The sequence below is a fragment of the Rattus rattus genome, chromosome 1 (assembly GCF_011064425.1).
Source record: "Rattus rattus isolate New Zealand chromosome 1, Rrattus_CSIRO_v1, whole genome shotgun sequence".
NCBI lineage: Eukaryota > Metazoa > Chordata > Mammalia > Rodentia > Muridae > Rattus > Rattus rattus.
Window position 1 is genome coordinate 219,187,136 of NC_046154.1, and position 26,277 is coordinate 219,213,412.

The 26,277-nt window shown below is 41.7% G+C and overlaps 1 protein-coding gene across 6 annotated transcripts in view; it reads right to left on the minus strand.

Annotated features, from left to right (window-relative positions):
- The window catches only part of Sybu (syntabulin), a 70,896-nt gene that overhangs the window by 19,351 nt on the left and 25,268 nt on the right, over positions 1-26,277 (minus strand). For 3 of the 6 annotated variants that reach the window (XM_032915147.1, XM_032915132.1, XM_032915139.1), the window contains one exon: positions 21,012-21,209. In XM_032915147.1, coding sequence (XP_032771038.1) covers positions 21,012-21,209 — 198 coding nt within the window. Of the gene's footprint in view, positions 1-11,149; positions 11,977-21,011; positions 21,210-26,277 lie in introns of those variants that run through there. The other 3 variants (XM_032915167.1, XM_032915159.1, XM_032915151.1) reach the window with 1 other exon arrangement.

Sequence of the window (26,277 nt, forward strand, 5' to 3'; positions counted from 1 at the left end):
GCGCTAGCTATGTGAGAAGAAAAGTTCATAACCTCTCTGTGCCTTACCTTCATCCCTGAAGGGAAGATTACCATAGGATGTGTCATGCTGCGCTCTAGGGGCTATGTAAGCTTAGGATGTGTCATGCTGCGCTCTAGGGGCTATGTGAGCTATATAGGTAAACAAAACAGTGTCTATGTCACAGGATTGCGACTCCCTTAATTCTGGTCTTATAATCACCTCACTGAATCACATCTCCATCCCAGCATGTATGGAAGCAGAGCCAGAGAAAGGATGTGGAGGAAGAACTTAGATTTACTTATTTATTATATATAAGTACACTGTAGCTGTCTTCAGACACAGCAGAAGAGGACATCAGGTCTCATTACAGATGGCTGTGAGCCACCAAGTAGTTGCTGGGAATTGAACTTAGGACCTCTGGAAGAGCAGTCAGTGCTCTTAACCACTGAGCCATCTCTCCAGCCCCAAACTTAGCTGAGTAAGCACTCTGTCAATTGAGATACACTCCAACTCCTAGATTTTTCAGTCTGATATTTATTTCATCTCCAGGAATGCAACTCTTTCACATAAAAGCTAGAACAAATCCATATATGTGACAGATCCACAGGTAAAAAGAAATGTTCTACAGAACACCTGTCTTTATACTCACCTCCATCTCATCACTGAGGCCAATGAGTTCAGAAAACAAAAACAAAACAAAGTAGGACACCACCACCACCACCCAGAACCTGTGCTCTACTCCATCTCAATTTTCAGGTCCAACGTGGCTATGCTCATACTGCCCTTTATGATACTTCCTACTTTGCTTGGTCTTGAAACATCAAGAGGTTCTTCATGCCCTGGTAGCCTTGCCAGTATTTCCACAACTCTGCCTCTTGCTTTGACAAGGAGACAAGTCATTGGATGTGAGAAGATAACTAAATTAACTGGATTGTGCAATCTCTCTGAAGGAAACCACCCTGGTCACAGGGAGGTGAACAGGGGAAACATCTGTGTCACTGACCATGCCAGCTCAGAGCTTGGGGCCAAGCACCAGGTTTGAGCTGAAAGTGAGGGAAATGTATGAATTTTAATGAAAGCTTTGTTTCTTCGGTTTTATTTATTTATTTATTTATTTATTTATTTATTTATTTATTTATTCATTTGAGAAGAGAACACTACCACTTAAAGGTCTCTATTAGAAAACACCCAACCTGCTTTGAAGTAGTTGAAAGCAAAGTGAAGATATTGTCCCTGAGCTAACACTGATGCTGTGCCAACATGCCTTTGGGGAGTTACATAACTGCTTGCAGAGCAGGTCAGGTGGTGATGCGAGCTATTTTAGACTGGTCTTTGTCCTAAAAGTCACCGTGATCGTCCTTCTAATTACTGTGTGGTTCTTGGAGGGTGTATTGATGTCACCTGGAAACATGTCTCTGACTCACTGAGAATGATCTTTATGAACTTAAATAACTTACAGGTGGGACAGGGCTCCGTACGGATGAGCCCTCTAGGTACAGAAACTCCAGAGCCACCACTCTCAGGCACTCCTTGCCTGAGATGACTCACGAGGAAGTTTTCTCAGAGGCTGCCTCTGACAGAATGGGACAGAAGGTTTGACTATTATTTCAAGTATAGTTATACACTATAGTATATATTTTGGGAGTTGTTTTTTTACACATTTTACATTTAAAATGTGAAATTTTAATTGATTTTACTTGGCAGAGTATTGAGTTATACTGACTGTGTTCCATGCAACTGTCAACCCACTCTGCTTGAGTATATCCTAGCCAGCAGATTCTGGGGTCACCTTTCTATTCTTCCAAATAGGACAGTGTGACCTCAGGCAATGGCTTAACCTCACTGTGCTTCAGTGCCCTCATTCCAGTGAAGTAATTAAAGAATTCCTTCTGCTTGGGATTACTGCAGTCATTAAAACATCACGATGTTTTCCTTAATTGAACATTAAGGATTCTGCGTCATCGTCGTCATCATCATCATCACCATCATCATCAGGCTATTGAACCATGTGGGGCCACACTTAGTATGTCTGTTGCTAAACAGCTTCCCTAAGAATTCTCCCTAACAGGAGTGAGCCTGCATTCTCAGATGGGATAACATATTATAAATATGATTTTAGATGAATTACGAGTACTAGACCACCAATTAGATAAGGGTTTTTACTGGTGTGGTGAGAGGAGCCCCTGCAACAGTGTCCCCTGCAGTATCTCCATCTTTGACCTGAAGTTCTTGTCCTTCTCATCTGCTGCTGGAAACTTCCCTATGAAAATGCCATCCTGCCATTATCTACCTTCTTTCTTCTTTTACCAAGTGGCCTACGTGACCGTTTATAGTGAACTGGTACAGAAACCAGGGTCTTGCTTTCAATGTGTCACTACCTACTGTCATCAGTTGCTCAACCCTGGATGTTGATCTGCCTGCCTCCTCCTTCCCATTCTGTGTGCTCTACCTGAACCTCCATTTTTTCTTTTTTAAAATTATTCTCTCATAATTTACATCCTGACCAGAGTTCCCCCATCCCCACCACGCCCCTCCCTACCTACTCTCCCCGCATTTCCCTTTAGAAAAGGGCATACCTCCCAGGGACATCAATACAAACAAGGCGTATCAAGTTGCAATCAGACTAGGCACCTCCCCTCAAATTAAAACTGGACCCTGCAATCCAGTATGAGGAGAAGGGTCCCCAAAGCAGGCAAAAGTGCCAGAGACAGCCCCAATTCCTCTGTTAGGAGTCCCTCAAGAATACCAAGCTATGCTAATATAATGTATACACAGAAGGCCTAAGCCAGACCTGTACAGGTTCCCTGATTTTCAGTTCACTTTAGTGTGCCCCGTGGGTCCAGGTTTGTTGATTCTGTGGGTTTTCTTGTGGTGTCCATGACCCTCTGGCTCCTACAATCCTTCCTCCCTGCTCTGCAGCAGGATTCCCCAAGCTCCTACTAATGTTTGGCTGAAACAACCATGCTTTACTTGCAATTTCCAGGCTTAGGCCCAACTGTTGGATGTGGCCCCAGATACTTTATTCTTTCCAGAATTTGTCCTTTATTCTGTTCCAGAACATAAAGCTCTTTAGATAATTCCCTCCTTAAGCTCTTTTGGGCCACCTGTGTCAGGGAAGACACAAATGAGACAAAGCTCACTGACCTTCGTGTGACCTATGATGCCTACAATGCCACCCTCTCTCACACGCCATTCCTTCTGCTAGAATTATTTCCTTTACCATCAGGCTTGTCTAATGACTACCTGTTTTTCAGGTCTCAGTTAACCTTTGACCTTTCCTGATTCTAGGAGAGAGTGGGTCCCTCTCCTTTATGGTCTTAGCCTCACAAGCTTTCATTACATCGCATGGCTATTGTGGGTATGTTTTAACACACTTGTCCATGAGCTTACTCACCATCACTTCCAAGGGACTAAGGTTGCAGGAAGTGCAGTTACCCTGACAAGTTTTGCAGCACTAAAAATTCCTTCATTGTCATAATTCAGTGATGTCTCCTGGAAGGGGTTGTGATCAAGCTAAAAATCTTCTTTTTCCTATGTCCCCTTAGGTTGAATGGACAGATTGATGTTATTTATAACAAATCAATACTCCCTTCACTTTACCTCTATCCATCTTTCCCAACTCTCTTAAAACTCAGTTATGGGTATTAGCCTGTGGCTGGGAAGGCCTGTGTCTTATTCCTCATTGCGTCCCCAGAGGCAAGCATGGTACCCGGACTGCAGATGACTCAGAGAGTGTTTCACCCCGTGGTAGAGAAAAGGCTTGGATAATGCTTAGGGATATGATTGCTTCCAGCAACACTACCAGTTCTTGTGTAATTACAGGGTGGTGGCAGGTTGGAAACGGGAGGGAAATATGCAGGTTGTAGATGAAGGGACAAATTGTGGAGGAAAAAAACCCACCCCCTATTGACATTGGTGTTGATCACTGTAGATTATAGAAAAAGTCCCATATGAAGGCAAAAAAGAGCCAGCAATAGTTCCCTGATCGCTGAGAGTCACATATGAAAAACACTCCTCGTTTCTGACAGGGTTAAGATTGTCATAGAAAGCACATGTCTGGAATTCAGTAGACATTTGATACGATCATTTATGATACTCCGACAACCAAAGTTGCCATGTGCACTGGGTGATAGCATGCTTAGGTACGCAGAGAGGCCTGGCTAATAACTGCCCGTCAACCTCGAGGGAAATCTCTGGCAGGATGTCACCCTGCTCTATCCTCGTCCTTACTCTGTTTAATGTGCTTAATTGATGACACGAACAGAAACGTGGAAGGCACAGGACTGACAGCAGACTACAGTTCCACAGGCCTGGAAGAGATCTGTGACTACAAATGCCAGTGCTGGGTGACAATGCTGCTGTAAGCTGTGTGTCCTCAGAGCCTTCTTGCTCAAGAACTCCATCTCTGTTGTTCCCTCGCATCCTTCTATTCCTAGAAATAGGAAGGATGAGGGACCTGAAGTTCTGAGGGATGATGAATCTCCCCAAGTCAGAGCCAACTGATTTGTCTGAGTCTGAGTTCCTCCCAGTTTGGGAGCTGATCATCACAGCTCACAAAGATCTAACAGCTGGATTCCAAGGTGATGACATTTAACTCAGCTTATTTCAAGTATGTGCTGTGTCTTGTACGTTCTAGGACTCTGTGTGGGGCAGCAACATGGAGAATACAGTTCCAGTCCTCAAGATCTCAGGGAACTGGCAGAGCCTACAGTCAGGCAGCTAGGCTGCATGGTGAGTGTAGCATACTGTGCTGGCTGGTTTTGTGGGTCAGCTTGACACAAGCTAGTGTCATCAAAGAGGAAGGAGCCCCAGTTGAGGAAATTTCTCCATGAGATCCAGCTGTAAGGCATTTTTCAATTAGTGATCAGAGGGGAAGGACCAGTCCACTGTGGGCGGGTGGTGCCATTCCTACAGTGGTACTCCTGGGTTCTATAAGAAGGCAGGCCAGGAGAGCCATGGGAAGCTAGCTAGTAAGCAGCACTCCTTTATGGCTTCTACATCAGCTCCTGTTTCCATGTTTCCGCCCTGGTTGAGTTCCTGTCCTGACTTCTTTTGCTGATGAACAATGATATGGAAATGAAAACCAAATAAACCCTTGGCTCCCAAACTTGCTTTTTGGTCATGGTGTTTCATCACAGCCAATAGAAACCCTGACTAAGACACACATATACACAAAGTACACAGCAGTGGAAGAAATTCTTGGCAAGAGTGAGCACAACAGGGCAGTCTGCTCTGCAGTGGGGGCAGGTGCTACCTGAGATGGGCATGGAACATGAAGCAGAAAGCAATTTGGGAAGGGCCCTGAGCTCAAGAAACAGGAACAGTGCAAACTGAGCCATGGGAGATGGGAAGCAAGGGGCAGGTATGCAGGCCACTCAGTCCTTTATTTTAATGGAATACAGTCGTCAGATGAGAAAAAACTGTAGTCAAGACAGGAATACTGTAGCGAGGCTTGGGAAACTGGGAAAGTCAAGCTTTGGAGAAAGATGCAGGTCATACTGAAGGCCATCTGTGAAGGAGGTCGTGGTATGAACCGAGTAGGGCAAGGAGAAGGAGATGAGTGTGGGGCCTCTTCACTCAGAGTTTATACATTGACAGAATTAACTTCCTAGTACAAAAATCATGGAGAATTCCAAGTGAACAAAAGGATGTAACAGGAAAAGTTAAACGTTAAAAATACTTTTGTCTTGTACTGCACACTTGGCTGTACAGTAGCCTACATAAAGGAACAGCCAAAAGCAGATATGTATAAATCCACTTAATCAAAGGCAACAAAAACCAACAACATGGAAATTATTTCAGTCAGCAGATGGAAAACCTGTCTGGCATACAGCCTTAGGAACTACTAAAAGAAAAAAAAAAACAAAAACAAAAATGGAATAATACAATCTGAATGGCTTGGGATGGTCAAACATCAATGCTGGATTTATCCCTGTGAACTCCAATAAAAATAAAATAAATAACAAATATGGGAACAAACACTCGGAGAAATGCAAGTTTGCTGGGTGGTTGCTTTAATTGTGACACCTATTTAAGGAACTTAAACAGAAAAGAGGAGAGGTTGGATAGTGAAGTCATGTAAAAAATATTTCAAGGGTAAGGCCTGGCTACCACCAGAGAGCTTCTAGATTATGGAAAGGGCTCAAAAGAAAGCAGGTACAAGGTAGGAGAAGTGAGCCCTCTCTCCCATCTTGTGACACCTGGTCACGGTATGATACTGTCACAGTGCTAAAGATTGCACTGTGTCTGGGCAGGTGGGGGTTGACAGCAGGTACAATGAATGATGGGAAATAATGTTAGGAGCCATGATATGCTCAGAGTCTCCTTGGTGAGCAATACCTCATGGGCTGTTTCCTTTCCTCTTTCCACCTCCAGGAGAACCAAGAAGAAACTGCAGTTCTTCAAGGGCATGTACCTGGGATGCTGTGCTATACTCCTGCTCTCCTTCTGGAGCATGGGTGCAGGCAAGGAAAGGACGGTAGTCTCTCTCCAACAATGGGCTCCAGTTCTGTACCCTTGACCACTGTCTATCAACCTCAAACCATTCTTACCCTCAAGCTCCTAAGAGTCTCAAGCTTCAGGTCACTCCGCTCTGCCCCTTCCTTCCCTCTGAAAGGGCTTTCTGCTTACTCTGATGAGATGGATAGCTTTTAAAACGAGTGAAGGGTACTCTCAGTTAGATGGCGCTGTGCGCAAAGATCAGCTCTGCATGTCTATGCACTGTTTTAATGGGACCATCCCCAGGATCTCACTCTCAGTGACAGCTGGCACACAGCACGTGTTCTCAGGCCAGGACTTTGCCTGCCCAGCTAATCTGTCCCACCCCCTGTATAAGCTAACTTTTAAATTCAAGTGTACACAATGTCCTCTACTCTCTCCGCTCCTTCCTTCTCCACCCACCCCATGGCGTTTTATGGAAAAAATCAAAAGAGAACAGAAAAGCAAAGCAGGGCCTTACAAACAATGGAGGCTACTTTCTTTATGGCCACTGGAGAATGCTGGCATGGTAGCAAAAGGAAAGTAAGCAGGGTCTGGAAATGCCAGTAAGAAAATGCCCCTAAGCAATCAGATCTGATGTGACATTCATGTGCCTTACATTTACAAGCACCCTGAAGAGGTAAAATAAGGATCCAAAGGACCAAGCCAACTGGTGTCAGTCAATACTACCTTGGGATCCAGGGGCACATGAATACCTCCTGGGCTCAACCATGCCTATTCACAAGCATCCCTTAAAGACCTACCAAGTACAAGGTATTGGGCAAAGAAAGAGAATGAAAAGGTAGAGAAAACATTGCTTTAGGGTTTTAAAAAATGTACCTTTCAATTCCATTATATTTTTCAAAAATATGTGTTTAAGGTGGCAAAATTATTTTAAGTGTAAGGAAGGGAAACCGCCCCCCACCACACACACACACACACACACACACACACACACACACACACACACACACACACCTTGGTATAATGGTCACTCCTGCTGGGAAGCAGAATTGAATATAGGAAGAGTAGGCAGGTTTCTGTGACAGCAGCTCTTCAAGTGGAAACAGGTTGCTGTCATGCTCTCTGGTGCACGCCCATCACAAATGCTCTTTTCTAGGTGCACATCATGTACAATGCTTAAGAAGAAAAGAAGGGAAGTGGCAAAATCTAACAAAATAAAATATAATGAAGTGACTAAGAGAAAGGACAAATGTGTGGAAATGATTTGAGAGAGCAGCAGAGACAAAGGGTGGGCAGGTGGAGGGCAGGGTAAGGGAGCAGAGGAAAACATGGTTGTTCTAGAGAAGTTTCTATCTCCATACAGAACAATGTAGAAATACCAGATAATATAACCGAGAGACCCCAATAAAAGCACAATGTTTGAGTGGGCAACACTCGTGTGGAGCCGGGCTCAGCTCTGTGGCATGGTGGCTGAGGCTGATGGTAGGAATGCTAAGCTGAAGAACCCCCAGCCAACTCTCAAGGTACAGGCTAAACCCTTTAAGGGCTACAGCTTTGGGCTCAGCAGCATGGAGACAGTGGTGTACTCTGTAGACCCCAAGGCATCTCTCTTTATGAACTCCCTTCTAAGCTTATAGCTGGGATCCACCACTGCTAATTCTGCTCAGGAAGCAAAGCATTGGATGTCAGGCTGTGAAGCAGTATCAGGTTCTGGCATGGCACCCACTGATTGCTCAAGAATAGTCAGGCCTGCTCCTAGTCTTTGGCAGAAATCAGATCTTCCTGGAAGAGACCTGTGGAGCTGCTTATCTTAGCTGAAGTGAGCATAAGAAACCAGACTCAGGGCTATCTGGTTTCTATGAACAATGTTGCCACTGCATCAGCCAAGGGAACACCCTGCCACTTGAACAGCCACAAGCTCCACGGTTGGAAAAGGACTCAGCATACAGAACTGTTAACCAAGACTGGCTAATGCTCCCAGGGCTCAACTAATGATGTGACAGCAATCCAAACACCTAGCATACAAACTGTGACCCAAGTATATACATGCATGACTAACATCGATGGGAAAATAAGGACATTGTTTTTAGACCTGTAAAGTAAAGCTGAAAGCTGCTTTGTTAATGGGGATGACGTTAAAGACCGTCTTGGACCATTAGAAACAAGGCTTATTCTTACTAGATCATCTGAGCGATGTACACGTAAAATTATGCTCAACAAAATGTAGGTGGGGTGTGTGGACCTACATTGCTTCCGAGTTCTCAATCCTTAGAGCCTCCACCCCAACCCGTTTTCTACTCAAGTGGGCTAGTAATGTAGTCCTCTTATACACGCCACGTTCTTCCCGGGGCAAACAGATGGAAGCAATAGAATATGCCAGAGAGAAAAGCAGAAACGAAAATGACAGAATGAAAATAAAGTTGCAAAGTACAATCTAGGTCAACCCTTCATGTGCTTTAAAATAAGCACCAGCAGGCTCTGTGCATATGGCACCACCAATTTCTATTTTTCATCCCAGTTATTTATTTTTATATTTTTTGATTTAATGTCATCTGGAATTAGTGCAGAAGGAAAACTCTCAGCATGGGGCCTGTTTCTACACATACTAATCAGTCATTTCCCATCCCTTTCTCCCCCACCATTCCCTGATCTTTCAACTTAATGCAATTACTCCTTCTTTAAAATACTTTATCCACTCCACTAACCATGAATGGAAATATTTTCAGGAAGTGAGATTAAAAGACTGCAGCCTAGATTTTAATTGTTACATATCCAATTCGTTGCATAAATATGAACTAGGATTGTGCTATGGCTTAGTTTCATTCACCATGCTTCCACTGTAAAAGCTTCAATAGCCACTATTGCCAGCAACACAATTAATTGGAAAGCATTCTGCTATGCATGTGTAACTGTTTAACAAAACACAAAGCAACATATTTGAAGCAGACAAAAAGTCAAAATGTTTCACTTTGGGATAGTTTCATTCTCTTGTACACTGAAACTGACATCTCCCTTCAGAATGCCAAGTGCATGTAGATCCTCAATACGATTAATAGGCTGAAAAAACTGTTCAAGCCGTTATCTAAAACCTCTCTCGACTGCTCTGTGGTGTCACAATGATGATGATTACTTCTATGGTCATCTTACTATAATACCACCTAATATTTACGGGATGCCACATGACATCAAATTTTCAAAAGAACCTTAGTTGATTGACAATGCTTTTGTCTGCAAATTTTAGATAAAAGACAAAGACCTTTTGAAGTCAAACACACACACACACACACACACACACACACACACCCCTTTGTTTCAAAGATAAACAAGAAAGAGAAATTCATTAGATACAGATTTTGCACATTGCTATATAAACTGATAGAAATGGTATTTATAAAATAAAATATCCCATTGTTGACCTAAAGCTTGACCCATGTGACAACTTGGGAACATAATAGTCATCAGTACAGTCATGCTCTCAGGGGGTAGAACCTTCTGTCATTTGGGCCACTCACCACTTTATGACTAACTGTTGGAAAACATGATACCAAACAGTATGTCCTCTGCTTGAATGGCTATGAATAATGGAAAACAAAATAACTTCAATCTAGCACAAGATACTTTACTCTTCTCTCTCTCTCTCTCTCTCTCTCTCTCTCTCTCTAAATATCAGCATGACTAATTTTTGTTTTTGCTTTTTGTTTTTTGGGTTTTTTTGGAGTCATTATATGCCTCATAACTATTGAAGACATTCTAAAAATCTTACCTTTTCAGTTTTAAGACTATTTAACTAGAGTCAGAGTAACATATGTATAGCCATTCTAATGTTTCTACTAATAATGTTACCACCACAGGCATTAATCATTTGCCTTGCAGATGAAAGGCACTTTAAGATGACTCACGTGTTTTACAACAGTGAGAACTCAACCTTTATAATGTTGGAACTTACAGTAAAGAAAAAATGTTCCATCAACTCAGAGCACACAAATAAAATAGTCTTCTACACTCCAACCCATTGTCAGGAAGAGTTTCTGAATTTCTACCGGATGCCATGGAAGGAAAGTAAATTAAAGTAGGTCAGACAGACGTGCCCTGAATATTTTTCATAGTTAAACAGCAGACATGGGCATCTTTCACTAATCACAGAAGCCGACTCTCTCTCTCTTGATAATAAATGCATCACATCTCAGCCTACACAGAGGCCCACTGCAAACTGTGGGAGTGCCAATTAGCATTAATTGTGGCCGGGCTTGCCTATTCCCCTAGCTCAGACACTCATAATGCCACACTCACTATTTACGAATGCACCGTGCAATGCTCAGAGTAAAGAGAACATGTTAAAATATAATCATCCAGAGTCATTTTAAACTTAACTTTTGGCATTAATTCACATACACAAAATCACAAAAAGATGAGGTCACTGAAACATTTGCCATTTGGGCCATTAATGCCATATGTAGCCATTAAAGAAAAAAAAAAAACTTTAGTTATTGACACTGCATTCAGAATACCTAAATGGCAGAGTTCAAGTTCATTTTTATTATGTACTTTTATCCTATTACAATTCACATTACACACACACACACAGGCATACATACACACACAGACAGACAAAGACAGACACACACACAGACACACACACACACACACACACAGCATATCCACTGTGATTCCTTATAACTGTTTACTTACTGTGTCTAACAGTACTTACTAAGAAAGTAAGCTCCATAGACTTTCATGGCAGACACTGCCTCTGAAAGCAGCCTTCCGCCACAGGCTGGGGGTATGTCTTTTGCAGAAATATAGTCAGTGTGTGCAGCTCATCTCTCAGTAGAGTACAATCTCCGAGTGGGGTATCCATGGAGACGGAGCCTCCTACATGTGTAGGGCAAGGAAGTTACTCTGCTGGGCACCATAGCAACAGGAGGCAGAGGGAGAGCTGGCCTATCAGGGAAGAGCACTGAGCCTTTTCCCTGGCGACTGCAGCATTTCAAATGAAAGCATCGCCCTTGTGAATGGACACAAAGCATTTGCAGAAATACCAAATTGTCAAATGGAGGCAAACGCTTGCACAACAGTCATAGCTAATCCTTTGACAACACTAGTATGAAGCATGCAGCCGTATTCCACATTTTGATTATAGTGCCCAAGTGAATAAGCCAGAAGTGACACCAAACACCTACAGTGCTCTAAATCCAATGGCAAGCATGTGACATTTTGAGGGAAAGGCTTGGGCACTTCATGAATTACAGCTATTTAAGTATGCAGGGCACTTTACCCTGCTGCCAGGCAGAGGAGAGCAGGGGAGCTCTGTTGTTCTGCGAAGGAGAAAATAGAATCCAGAGCTCTCTGAGACAACTGTAGGAATACTTTCCAAACAGGAGCTTTCTAGAAATAGACACTTCCATTACAGTCCTCCCTGAGATCAGGACGATTCTTACCGGGACACTACAGATAACAGAAACCCAGTGGGAGTGTTCAAATACCTTGAAGTCTGCAATTTGTAAACTTCTCCCGTTTTTTAGATTGCAATGAGAGTGATTATTCATTGAGTGAGTACTGTTTGTCAGGCAAAGGGTTTCCACTGTCACACAGCATTCTGTCTGATGCTGACATTGACAGTTGCAAAGATGGAGGCTATGTCGATTTGTCTGCCAGTGTCATGTGGGGTTCAGGCCTGCCTTTGCTCTGCTACATGCCTCATATCATTTCTGAACCCCAAAGTACCAAGGAAAAGCTAAGTATTCTTTATCGTAACTGGGAAAAAGACAGAATATTTCTAGTCATTATAGCCTCCCTTTTGCTAGCCCTCCCTGACCTGCTCAAGGGTGACCTAGATCACCCTACTTCAATATCTAAATATAAGTAGAGTGCCCCCTTCCACAATTACCTCTCAGAGAAGCAGGAATCTTTGTATACTGAGCCTTCCCCAAGCCTCTTATTGTAGAGTTCTCATAATTACCTTCTTTGAACAGGAAGTGCCATTTGAAAAACCACATGTCAGTCTGAAATAGCCTATGTCTGTGCTAGCGCTGGCCATTCTCAGAGCTCATCTGATAGGATTTCTTGAAATAAAATTAGAGTCTTCGATGTTCAATATTTTAAAACCCACCTTTTTTGTTTTGTTGTTGAGGTTATAATATTATCACAACATTTTTCTTTTCCTTCCCTCTTTCCAGATCCTCCCATGTATCCCTCTTTGTTCTTCTTCAAATCCATGGCCTCTTTTCTATTAAATTGCTGCTGCTGGTGGTATGTGTGTGTGTGTATGTGTGTGTATGTGTGTATGTGTGTGTGTGTGTGTATTCACACATATTTCTAAATATAACCTGCTTGATCTGTATAATATTATTTCTTTGTATGTTTTTGGAGATGATGATTTGGTTTTGGATGACCAGTTAGTGTGCACTTCCCTGGGGAAGGTTCATGTTTTCATGTTCTCATGTTCTTGTGTTCGTTTTCTCTCTCTCTCTGTCTCTCTCTCTCTCTCTCCAGCATTTCTTAGTTACCTATACTTCTTGTTTTGCATGCTATTGCTTCCCTTGTTCAGCTCATGCTTAGGCAAGAAACTCATCTCCTAATTATTCCTAAGGAATGATATCCTGCACATTTTAAGGATCACTTGTAAGCAATGCACAAGTGATTGGTTGTGGAGATCATGAAACCCCACACCCCTTGCTATGTGATCTTGGGCACTGAAAAGCTCTTGGTAGTGAAGGAAATTCTCCGATACCTACCGGATAAGAGGAAGCCAGCTATCCTTCTGCTATTCAGGGACCACAGTGACACCTTGTAGGCTATTAACTAATGTCCATATCTACAGTCCCTTGTGTGATGACAGGTGTCTGTGTGACTAAGTTGTCCACAGTTATAATTAGAAGTGGCATGTGGTCCCTCTTTAGTCCATCCGTAAGGTAACCAGGTGCCTCCCATGCTCCTTTTGCCCCTTGCCTCTGCCCGGTACACGGCAGGCACTGTGGCCACTCAAAGAGGAGATACCTGTGGAGGTGGCTTAGCTGCCTTTCAGCCTGCATCACCCAAATACCTAACTCCTATTCTGCAAGAGACAAAGAAATGTAAGTTTAGTCAGTGTATTTGGGGTTAATAAAACCTATACCCTCACCATAAATGTAGGCTTATATAAACAACCTCTGAGAGTAAGGGCAAGACATGGATTCGAAACTGCTTTAACTTAAAGGAAAGTGGGCCAAAGCGAAGATGATTTGATCTGAAAAAGTAAAAAAAAGTAGTGCAAGAGATGAAAATAACTGAGGAAAACTCTTAAATAAAATATAAGAAATTGGGACGGTGGGACACAGTTATAAGCACCTGTGAGTCAGAGGCAAGCAGACCTCTGTGAGACCAAGACTAGCCTAATCTATATTCAAAGTCCCAGGTCAGCCAGGGCTACATAGTAAGACCCTGTCTAAAAAACTATATATTTATATATAATGTTATATATAAAGTTTTATATCTAAATCAATAAGACAGCATAAATACTTTTAATTAGAACAAATAAGTTCAAAATCACTTGTTACTTATGACTTCATATACCCTAAACTCCCTGGAGTTGGCAAATCCAGTGCTATTAAGAAAATGGGAGCCTTGTGTTAAATCACCTGTGCTGTACTTGTCTGCTTCCTCTATCTCCATCCTGCACTTAGCCATCTGAATTTTACATCCTCTTCAGTTGCACTCCAAGGTAATTCAAGCTCCACAAGATACACGAGAAATCTCAAGCAAATAAATCGAACCACGTCTCCTCTCCTGAGCCCTGACATGGCTGCCCATCGCCCTGACAACACAGACTTCAGCTACTATCCTTGTTCCCTTCCTCACTCACCACCCTGTCAGTCACCCATGCAAGTCTCAAGCCAGAAAGGACAGCGGCAGTTCTTCATCTCAGGTCACCTCCTGCCTTTCCTGCTGACTAGCCTACTAGCTTGCTTTATTCTCTCCCAGCTGAAACTTATCTCAGTATGCCCTTTGTTTCAGCTACGTCCTCACATTTAAACTGGGTGACATGAGAGCAGACACCACTTCATTCTCTCCTCTTTTCTAGTCACTTAACGAGAATGCTGTCAGTACTTTGAAAATAGTTCACAGATAGGTATCAAGTGAACTGATAAGCTAGTGAATGTATAGCCAGGAAGCAAACCTAGGTCTAGCAGAAACCTCTTCTTAATGATAAACTGAGGGCCCTCCCTCCTTTAAACTCTCATGTAGGGTAATCACCTTTATGAAATGCTACAAGTATTCTGCCAAGCATATTATAGCCATGTTTCTGAAGCTAACCCCTGGTTGGTACCATATTTGCTGTTGCCTATTAGTGATGCCCTGGTCGAGGTCATGTGGTAGAAGAATTTTATTACCTGATTCACCCAAGGTAACAGACTGTTGTTAATACAAAGATTTCTGTAAACCACTGTACAAGCACAACCAAATGCTATACTACAATATTCCTTGTGAAGAAAACAATAAACTCAGGTTACTGGTACCTCTTTCCAAGTCCACAATACCTTCACAAGGAGCCTCCAACTTCCCTCTTTCTGGATTTTTGGATAATGTGACCTGCGATGGCTAGTCTTAGCTGTCAACTTTTACTATGTCTGGAATTAACTGAAACCCAAGCAGCTAGGTACGCCTGTGAGAGATTTATTTGTTGGAACACCTATCCTAAACCTGGATCATTATTGGTCAGATCCATACTCATTCTGGGTCACCAGAGCAGCAGAAGGAAGCCTTTGCCTCTTGCCTGCTTGGCCTCACTCTCACTGACAAGTTCATCAATCCTGAGCCATTCCTTTACTTGTGTTAAAACCTACTTCTTCTTGAAGATTCCAACACAGATGGAAAACTGGCAGCTCTCTAGCAATTCCTTGGGATCCCAGCATTAGACTAGGACTACTGAGACATCTAATCTTGTAGACAGAACTACCAGTGTTGGCTTTTTCATCAGGAGACAGCTATTGTAGGACTACTCAGATGACAGCCTGTAAGCCACTCTAATGTATATGTATATATAATACATATATAAAAAATATACATATATGTGAATACACACATACATACACATATGTAGATTAGTTCATTGTATCTGTTCATTGTATCTGGTTCCTTTAGAGAACCCTGACTGATAACACAGTCCTCCACTTTGTTACCACAGGATGTGGGACTGGCTTGAAGCTGTTGTAACCATATATTTTTACCAAGCAGGTATTTATGGAACTCTTCAAGTATTCCAATTCTTTTGCAGATGCTCTTCAATAAGTGTTTCTCCAGTATGGAGCAAATAAAAAACCCAACCTAAAACACACATATGCATGATTTATAGCTCTTGGTTTACAAGTATGCATAAGAAAGATGTTTCCAGGTTTATGTCTGTCACACTGAGGACTAATGAATAAGCTCAATGGTGGGTGTAGTCGGCTATAGCTTCCAAGTATGAGAGACCTGCATGGCTTCCTCAGTGCATTAGAGTAAGTAGTGAATATCTGGCAGATCCCCAACTCAGTGGCCGTGAACATTGCCTGTGCAATAAATCCTAGGAGATGGATTTGGACAGCAGTTGTCTTCTAGAGGAGGATTACGATTCACTAATTCTTAGGGGAAGCCCATTAGGATCCATTTGGCACCATTATTTTGATTGAGTACGTCATCAAAGGCACAGATGGGAGGAAGACAGGAGAGTAAATATGTAAACCAGCCACAGCGGTAAACACTTAAGTGTGCTCATTACATCCATGTTTGATGCTGCTGTTTTGGTCCTGCTGGGATAGTATGAAATTGTCTACCACAAGGCATTATCTGCTGTGTTCTGTGTGAACATTTTCTCTCAGCATGAGAACTTCAGACTCCCATTTTATAATAACTTCAAATGCTCTCTTGGACAAAGTAATGATCTTCTCTTAAGAACCTAAGAAATTAGGCAGAGCTCTTGTCTAATGTTCCAGCTTCATTCTGTTGCTGTGATAATATATTTGTCCAAAAAGCAACTTAGGGGAAAGAAAGGTTTGCTGTGCTTTTAATCCTAGGTAACAGTCTAGCATTCAGGGAAGTCAGGTCAGGAACCTAGAGCAGAAGCCATGCAGGACTGCTGCTTCCTGGCTCAGGTAGAGCTGGCTTTCTTAGGTATCCCAGTCCCACCAGCCTATGGATATCACTGCCCACAGTGGGCTAAGTCATGAATAAAGATAAACTCTCACAGACATTGTCACAGGCCAATCTGATTTAGGTAGCTCTTATTCTGGGAAGAAGCTTCCCTCTTCCCAGGTGACTTTAGGTCATGTATGTTAAGTTGGCAGTATAAACCAAGCAAGTACTGATGTTAAAATTAATTGAGCTAAGATCTTGGAATTTGGCCAAGGACAGTGAGAATTCAGTAAAACTCTGTTTTTCTTTCTATTGGTATTACTGGTAATCAGCCATATTTCAGAATGCTATACAATTCCCAAAGTACATTTAATTTCATATATTTCCCCTTATCTATTTTAATGCCAGAAAGAGATTCCAGTCTATGCTTGAGGCTCTACTTTGCTGCTGCAGTCTTTTGCTTAGGCTGACAAGATGTGAGGAAATTAACTCTGAGTCAAAGAACACAAAGAACGGAGAGTGGAGCTAGTGTCTATGTAGAGCCTTCACCCAGACTGACTAGCGTTTGCGGTGCTGGAAGGCATTCTGCAGACCATCAAAGGAGAAAGGCAAACAGCAGCCCAGCTACAAACCCTTCAATCTACATTGGTGACCTGTCTGCAAAGTATGCTGCTGCAACGGTCCACAACGCCGTGGGAGCAGCCAACCAATGTCTGGTTGGACTGAAGGCCCACTCCATGAGATGGAACCAACACTGCTTAGGGAAAAACCAGATACTTCTGTTCGGCTAAAAGAATGTGGCAGTAAAATAATTCCTAATAACCTTCTGCTATATTCATAGTTAATTTTCTCAGCCATCATCAGAAAAGCTCCCGCCTACAATAAATGGAACAAATACAGAAACCTACAATAGAACGAAGTTCAGAGAGTGAGAGACGTTATAATACTCAGTCCTAAATGGAATGTTTGCTTCCCTTCAGAGCTGTCACACTAAGTATTTTCATCAAACCCCACCCTTCTCAGACCCTCAAGGGATGGAAGATACCACAGAAACAAATACTTCTAAAGACGATAGGTCCCCACATACGTATAAACGTACAGAGACTGTGACAGCATGAGCTTGCACAGGTCTAAACCAGATGAGGTCTCAGCACTGAGAGGGGAACTAGATACATGCCCCAATTCCTAACCCAGAAATTATCTACAATTGATAACTATCACAAAGGAAAAAAAATAGTTTTCTACAAAAGTCACTGGGGATACAAACTACTCTTAATAGCAGGCTCCATGCCCAGCAGGACATGGCCAACACAAAATAAACTCAATGGCATATTTGGAGGGCCTTTTGTGTATATGTTTCGGTTTCCAGTTGGCTTTGGTTTTTTTATGGGATTTCTGTGTGTGCAGATGTGCGTGCCTCTGTATCTATATGTTTCTCATGCATTTTCTTTAACTGGTTTTCTTCTGTTTTGCTTGTTCATTTTATATATATATACTATTCTGGTTTGTTTGTTTTTATTTATTATTTTATTATATCATTGTGTTTTAGATCCCTGTTTGTTTTCTAATGAGAGAGAGAAAGGAAGAGTGTGAATTTGAATGCAAGAGGGAGTGGAGAAGATCTGGCAGGAGTTGGGGGATGGAAAACTATATAATCATCCTATTTTCAAAACAAGCAAACAGACAAACACAACAAAACTAGAAAGCAGTTATAAACCCAAAGTGGTGGCTAATGCTTAGAATTTCAGCATTTGGGAGGCTAAGGCAAAAGGATTGCTGTGAGTTCAAGACCCACCTACATACTGAAAAGGAATTCCAATTCCAAAGAGACAACAAGAAGAGCTGCACCTGGAGCGGCACCTGGAGCTACACCTGCAGTGGAGCTACACCTGGAGTCACACCTGGAGCCACACCTGGAACCATACCTTGTATGTTAACTTTCAGGCCTGGGCTGGTTGGTGCTCTGGCAGCAGAGGTTGTAAGAATGGATTCAAGCAAGTAGCTAAGTAGTTATTTCACTTCACTGAACTAATCCCGCAACGACCAGCAACATGTCTGGGCCTCACTGTGTAAAGGCCTCTAATCGTTAACCTAGTTGATACCTTCTGGGTTTTCGAGCAAATGCCTCTTGGATGTGGGAAATCTTTATTTTTTTCCTTCTAGAAGTAACAAATACTGGGTCATTGTTTTGAGGTTATTACAGTTCAGCCACACAGGTCTCTAATTTCAGTAACTGGTGATATCTGATGCCTAGGCTAAGGAGATACAGCGGTATCTTTCAAATGCAGATTTCAACATTTCAGCTTCTGGGTAGATTTCTTGGCCCTGAGCACTCTTATCCCTTCAATGGCCTCTAGTGGTTTTTCCTCTTATTATTCCTATTTGTTTAAGTTGTGTGATTTTGCCTGTTCCCCACCTTTCTAACCAATCTGTGGATAAAGATTTTAATACTTCAATTTGTAAACTAGTGACAGTGGATTCTTTTCTTCCTGGGGTTAAGATACTCTCCAAGTAATAAATCAGCAACTACAAGTGGCTCTGGATAATATTTTAATGGACTTGCAGCAAAACGGTTAGGATTTTCACTTCTGGGTAAAACAGTGACATCACACTACAACAGGTATAGTGTATGTGTGGGTGGGCGAGTGGTGGTGGTGGGTGTAACCACCTGATTCTTCAGAAAGCCACCAGGGAAGAAGGCATCCATTCCTTTCCTTCTGATCGATGCTATCAGATTTATCATACTGTATTCTGCCTCGAATTACAAACTCCCGCAAAACGGGGTCACACGTGATCATCACCTTCACGATCCCCTCCCACTGATGTCTCAGCTGGACACTTAGCTCATGACAAACACAGATGCATCCTCCAGTGTTTTGCAAAATGGGAATAAAAGACAAACCGGGAAGCAGATTCATCATCCACTGGTGCTGTAGGAATGCTTTGCTTCACTCTTTGATGCAACTTTTAATTAAATCTGCAGAGTTAGTAAACCACAGAAGCCAAAATGACAGATGGCCTCTCAGAAGTTTCCAGTAGGAGTCTCAGCCTGGCAGGAAGGGTTTTCCTGCCGAGGGCACCTCAGGGCTCTGTTGGCAAACAGCAGGCTCCCTTGCTTGTTCTTCACCTTTCCAAGCCCTCCCTGCATTCCCTGACAGGTTTCTCTGCTCGGATTACATCACGATCCCAGTGGACATTATATGTTGTTTATGTCACTGGTATCAGAGGCATTTCAGGGACTGCTTTCTGAGGTAGGGACAGCAGCAAATCTAGAGCAATAGACCAAAAATTAGATAGGCTTTGGTTACTTAATCTTAAAGAGTCCCTGACCCCCAAAGTGATAGCCACTAATTGCTTGCTATTTTAGTAAACTGGTACTGGTTTTAATGAGTTGCCTTTTTAAAAAAAGTAGGACACACATCTAGAGCTGAAGCTAAGTCAGCTTTGGCTAAGGGTCTGGTGGGGCTGTGGGTAATAGATGGCTTTATTTTAACCTGAGAGCAGGACCTTCCTGAGCTTTAACAACCTAAGCCTCTGCATCGTGTTGACTGTAAGAGTCATCCAAGGGCCTTGCTTCCTGGATTTCCTCTCTCTATATTTATGAGGCAGACAGGCTTACTCAGCCCAAAGTTCAGAGACAATGTAGGCAATTTTTCTCATCCAAGGAATTTACAGAATTGGACTCCATTAAAAAGCAGAGGGGACTTTCACAATGACAATGTTTGAAACTGTACATACATGACTGAGAAAATGCAAGTAAAAAGATCAACAAAAGATTTCTTAGGTAGTATTCGTGCCTATGAGCAATAAACTCAGAAGGTCTGTTTCTAGTGATGCCTTTGGTCAAGGGTCATTTAATCAGGATTCACACATCTTAATAAACCAGATCCTAAAGCACAAACAAACATACCGAAAAGTCTGTCTATGATGGTTACACACTTACTTAATTACCAGCAACTATTGCAATAAATATTTTATTGTACTTGCTACATTCCTTAAAAAGATGTCTGGGTCCTGGGTACCATCATTTCTGATTTGATAGGCAGGTTTTAGTGGAAATCTCTCTGACTGCACTATATCTCCTTGAAGGAAGAACACACCAACTCATTATCCAATACCAAACGGTCATCCCTGAAAACATATACACATTTAATATTACACAGCTAAGCAGATGTGATTAGATATATGTATATAGACAAACATATGTATAGAACAACAATTAATGAAATAAAAAAAGGCCATTAATTTGAAAAGGAGCAAAGAGACATACATGAGAGGGTTTGGGGCAAGGAGAGGAAAGCAGAAATTTAATTATATAATAATCTCATATTTAATTATATAATAATATATCTCAATTATATATAAAATATATGCAATTTAATTACATAAATATACATATATTTAGTTACATATAATCTCATATATTAATCTCAAAAAATAAAAGAAATAATTTTTTAAAGATGACTAGTAAGGGTACTTACCTGGCTTTATGATGCCTCCCTTGGATTCTTTTTTATAACGAGCTGATTGGATATTTCCCTCACCAACCATCCCAATCCTGCATTTCTTCCTGGTAAAATCTTCATCACTTCCAGGGCAAAAGCCAATGGGACTGTGTCCGGTGTCTGAGGGAGTCTTCACAGGGGATACCGACTGGCTGCTGGGACAACCTGTGTCGTCTAGGAGACAGAAATCCGTGAGTTTTGAGTCATGGCACAGGGATGCCAGCTATACAGGTTTCACATGCTCATGAATGAGTGAGCTGCTTGGAGGACCCAACTAAACTGGGCACGACTCTCTTATGGATCCTTCCTTTTTTCGCCCCCATACTTTGGCTACTCACATTGGCAAAGAAAATACTCTTTTAAGGAAACACTTTAAAAATATACCATCTTAGTTAGAGTTTCTATTGCCGCAACAAAACACCATGACCAAAGAGCGAGTTGGGGAGGAAAGGGTTTAGTTGGCTCAAGCTTCCATATTGCTTTTCATTATTGAAGGAAGTCAGGAACTCAAACAGGTCGGGATCCTAGAGGGAGGAGCTGAGGCAGGAGCCATAACAGGGTACTGCTTACTGACTCGCTCAGCCTGCTTTCTTATAGAACCCAGGACTATCAGCCAGAGATGGAACTACCCACAATGCGCTGGACTCTTCCCAGCTGATCACTAATTGAGAAAATGCTTCCCAGCTGGATCTCATGGGAGCATTTTCTCAACAGAGGCTTTTTCTTCTCCGATGACACTAGCTTGTATCGAGTTGACACAAAACCAGCCAGTCATATACCTTATCATCATGAAGACTTCTGTAACATACATTTTTTATTCAAAGCATATGCCAACTTGAATATTTTATGTGGTATAATTTTGGTCCATCCACAAATTTCAGTTTTGGGTTTTGTTTGTTTGTTTTTGCTTTTTGGTTTTGTGATTGAGACAAAGCTGCACTAGGTTTCCCTGGCTGGCCTGGAACTCACAGAAATCCATCTTTCCCTGCCTCCCAAGCACTGGGACTAAAAGTGTGTGCTGTCATACCTTGCTGACCACAGGTGCTTGAATGGGGTAAATAATTTAAAATTCAGAAGAAAAATTCTAAGTAATTAGCTTGCACTTTTCAGAATTGTTTTTGTTAGGAAAATAGAATTACTTGAATATTACTGACATTGCCTAAGCTTTTTAATCAGATGGCCTGTCATCTGGATAGTAGAATTTCCAGTGAGCCTCTGAGTTTAAAAGTTCAAAGAAACAGATAGACATTATAAGTACATATATCCAACCAAAAATAGTCCAAACAGATCTACTCCTAGCTGTAGTAAACTGGAAAAATGAACACTAAGTTCCTTTATGGCTAAATGTAACTAAGGTCATTCATTGTATTATGCTAATGTGTGTATTATGGGGTGATCAGTGCAGGTGCCCATTAAGCAACAGAGAGCTTACGTTGTTTTCTCTTATAAATGCGCTTTCCTTATTTGCTAAAGTATTTAGGATGGCTAATTCATTCATTTAAGCTCTAATGAGAATTTCACAAGAATTTAGGACCAAATTGAGGTTACTTTAAAATATACATACTTAGTAAAATAGTAAATGTTTGTTATTGGAACTGTTTTTACAAAATAAAATTATTTTGATTTCAGAATTACTTTACCAAGTTAACTAAAGTTTGTAAGATGGTACATACCATTAATAATCTTAGAACTATTGAGTTATTTTGAGCATTAGAGTTCCCAGAGTGATGTGCCATCTATAGTAGGCTATCCTGGGTCTCCACAGCTGCAATAAGGGCAGGATGGAAGTAGGGACGAATGAAATCCAAGGACCACATGACTCATGCCTAGGCTTTCTCTATAAATGAATTGCCATTGCTTCATTTCTGGCTTCTGCTTTATTTTTATTATGAAATATCCCAGTTCCTGGAACAAAATGAACCTGGCACTTCAAGACAATGCATTTTTATTGCTTTTTTAAAAAAACTTTTGGACACATTACTTTTAATGGGAACCTCCACAGTTTGTTTCTAAAAGTGAATGGTAGTTAGCACACTGTGTGTGCAAATGTGCTATAACCTTCCTTAGTTGCTAGTGACTTTTGGTCCTGTGTTCCAGAGGTGAGTCCCTCTCTCTGGGATATGACTGTCCAGCTATCCCATCACATGATATTCGTGCCTTCTCCCTACACACCCATTTGCACGCCCTTACTTCAGTGCAAAAAAAAAATAAAATAAAAAAAGAAAAAAAAGAAAAGTCAGAGTTCCTCTCTCAGGGGGCAAATTTGCTTACTGGGTCAGACTCCAGCGATTAATATATCTATCTGTGCATTGCCCAAGAGAAACTATTTCCATTCCAATGCAGATAAACTCAAAATGAATGGAGACAGAGCATTCAAAATTGCCTACTGCCTTTGTGATGATTTACTTGTGAATCGGACCCACCAGTTGTTTTTTAAAAAGATACTGTATCCAGATAAAGAAAAAATCTATGCTTTAGAATGTCTTTTTCTTTTATTGGAAGTACGCAGAATTAAAGGGGTAAAATTAGGTGATTTCTACTTGGGAGATAAGTGTCTAGAAAAACATTTGAAATTATGTCTTAAATAGGAATCAAACGTGTCTTTCTTGGTTCTATGACATCCTTCTTGAGTAAAGAAAGTGTGTGAGAGCATCATTTCCAGTACTTGCTACTTCAGCAGCCCCTGGGATTGCGTGCTGTCTGTGGTTTAGGTAAAATTTAGGACTTGACAACTGGGGCACTGTGGGAGAGGCAGTAGTAATCTTTCACCTGGAGTTCGAAGTCCACTTGCCATGAGCATTTACAGCCTTATCTCTAGGAGACGGGATTGAGAAGATAAATATATAAATCAATCGTGGACTCTGGGTACCTCCTAAAAGCATTTTATCACTATCTACCATGGTTGGGGAAAACAATAGCCATAGGAGATAGGGGTTTTCTTAACAAATGTGTATCAAATTCTGGCACTGATGGGGCTCACAGTTATTGGGTCTACTCTGCAACTGGATTCAATCGACGGAGAAGCCAAAGGGAATTTGTGTATATCATCCTATTTGCACGTTTTGTCTCAACTGAGAAGTAAATGCAAATAGACATGACAAAGATCAATAAGTGCTCACAGTGGCCTGTGCTCTCTGCCTGGCTTTTCGAGTGGAACCAACACTAAGAAAGGAGTGTAACTGTGGGAGAACAGATGTACCGTTTTTGCTATGGTCAGGATAGACTGAGAACTTCATGTGCCAAAGAATCACTTGGTTACCCATGGTACCTTAGGGATTTCCTCTGTGCAGCCCTGAAGAAAAGATGATTCTTTCAAATCCTTCTGGGGCTACTTGTCTGCTCTTACCAGATTGGGCGAAGACAATACTCACCTTCAAAGTTCTGTACAAAATTCCCTCAGTTGTCATTTACAGTCATATCCTAAGAACAGCAAAGCCAAGCCGCTGATCTTTGGGTTTATATTCAATCCTACAATTGTGAACTGACGTTACCATCCAGTACACATTAAAGAGATATACTTGTTGGGGGGTGGAGAGGTTGCTTAGTGATTAAGAACACTTGCTGCTCTTGAAGAGGACCCAGGTTCTATTCCCAGCACCTACACAACAATTCACAATAATCAGTAACTCTAGTTCCAGGTAATCTGATACCTTCTTGTGATCTCTTGGTTACCAGTACATATGTATATATACTATATCTACATAGGCAAAATATTTGTACACCTAAAAATACAATACATATTTGTTTAAAGGCGTGTAGTTATTTAGATCTACTCTACTTATTAAATTGAGTGAGCCTTCGGTTTCCCACTACTACTGACTGCTAAACTTGCCTGTACAATCTATAAAGTGACAAACATGCATTTATAATTGGAACATTTTATGGGGTCCCATAATAAAACTGCAAAGCTTCTGTAAGGCAAAAGACAATGTCACTAGGACAAAACAGCAACCAACAGATTGGGAAAAGATCTTTACCAATCCTATATCAGATAGAAGGCTAATATCCAATATATACAAAGAACTCAAGAAGTTAAACTCCAGAGAATCAAATAACCCTATTAAAAATGGGGTACAGAGCTAAACAAAGAATTCTCAGTTGAGAAATATCAAATGGCTGACAAGCACCTAAGAAATGTTCAACATCCTTAGTCATCAGGGGAAATGCAAATCAAAATAACCCTGAGATTCCACTTTACATAGTCAGAATGGCTAAGATCAAAAACTCAGGTGACATTAGATGCTGGTGAGGATGTAGAGAAAGAGGGACACTCCTCCATTGTTGGTGGGATTGCAAACTGGTACAACCACTCTGGAAATAAGTCTGGAGGTTTCTCAGAAAATTGGACATAGTACTCCCTGAGGATCCAGCTATACCACTCCTGAGCATATACCCAAAAGATACTCCAACATATAACAAGGATACATGCTCCACTGTGGTGTTCATAGCAGCCTTCTTTATAATAGCCAGATGCTGGAAAGAACCCAGATGTCCTTCAACAGAGGAATGGATATAGAAAATGTTGTACGTCTACACAATGGAGTACTACTCAGCTATCAAAAACAATGACTTCATGAAATTCATAGGCAAATGGAACTAGAAAATATCATCCTGTGTGAGGAAACCCAATCACAAAAGAATCACACATGGTATGCACTCATTGGTAAGTGGATATTAGTCCAAAAGCTTGGATTATCCAAGATATAATCCACAGACCACATGAAGCTCAAGAAGAAGGATGACCAAAGCGTGTATGCTTCAGTCCTTCTTAGAAGGGGGAAAATATGCATAGGAGGAAATATAGAGGCAAATTTGGAGCAGAGGCTGAAGGAATGGTCATTCAGTGCCTGTACTACCTAGGGATCCAGCCCATGCACATACAGGCACCAAACCCAGACAATATTGCTAATGCCAAGAAGTGCATGTTGACAGGAGCTTGATATAGCTGTCTCCTAGAGGCTGTGCCAGAGCATTACAAATACAGAGGTGAATTCTCGCAGCCAACCATTGGACTGAGAACGGGGTCTGCATTGGAGGAGTTAAACGACTGAAGGAGCCGAAGGGGTTTATAACCCCATAAGAACAACAAAACCAACCACCCAGAGCTCCCAGGGACTAAATTAGCATCCCAAATTACCCAAAGAGTACACATGGACAGACCCATGGCTCCAACTGCGTATGTAGCAGAGGATGGCCTTGTTGGGCACCAATGGGAGGAGAAGGCCTTGTCCTGCCAAGGCTG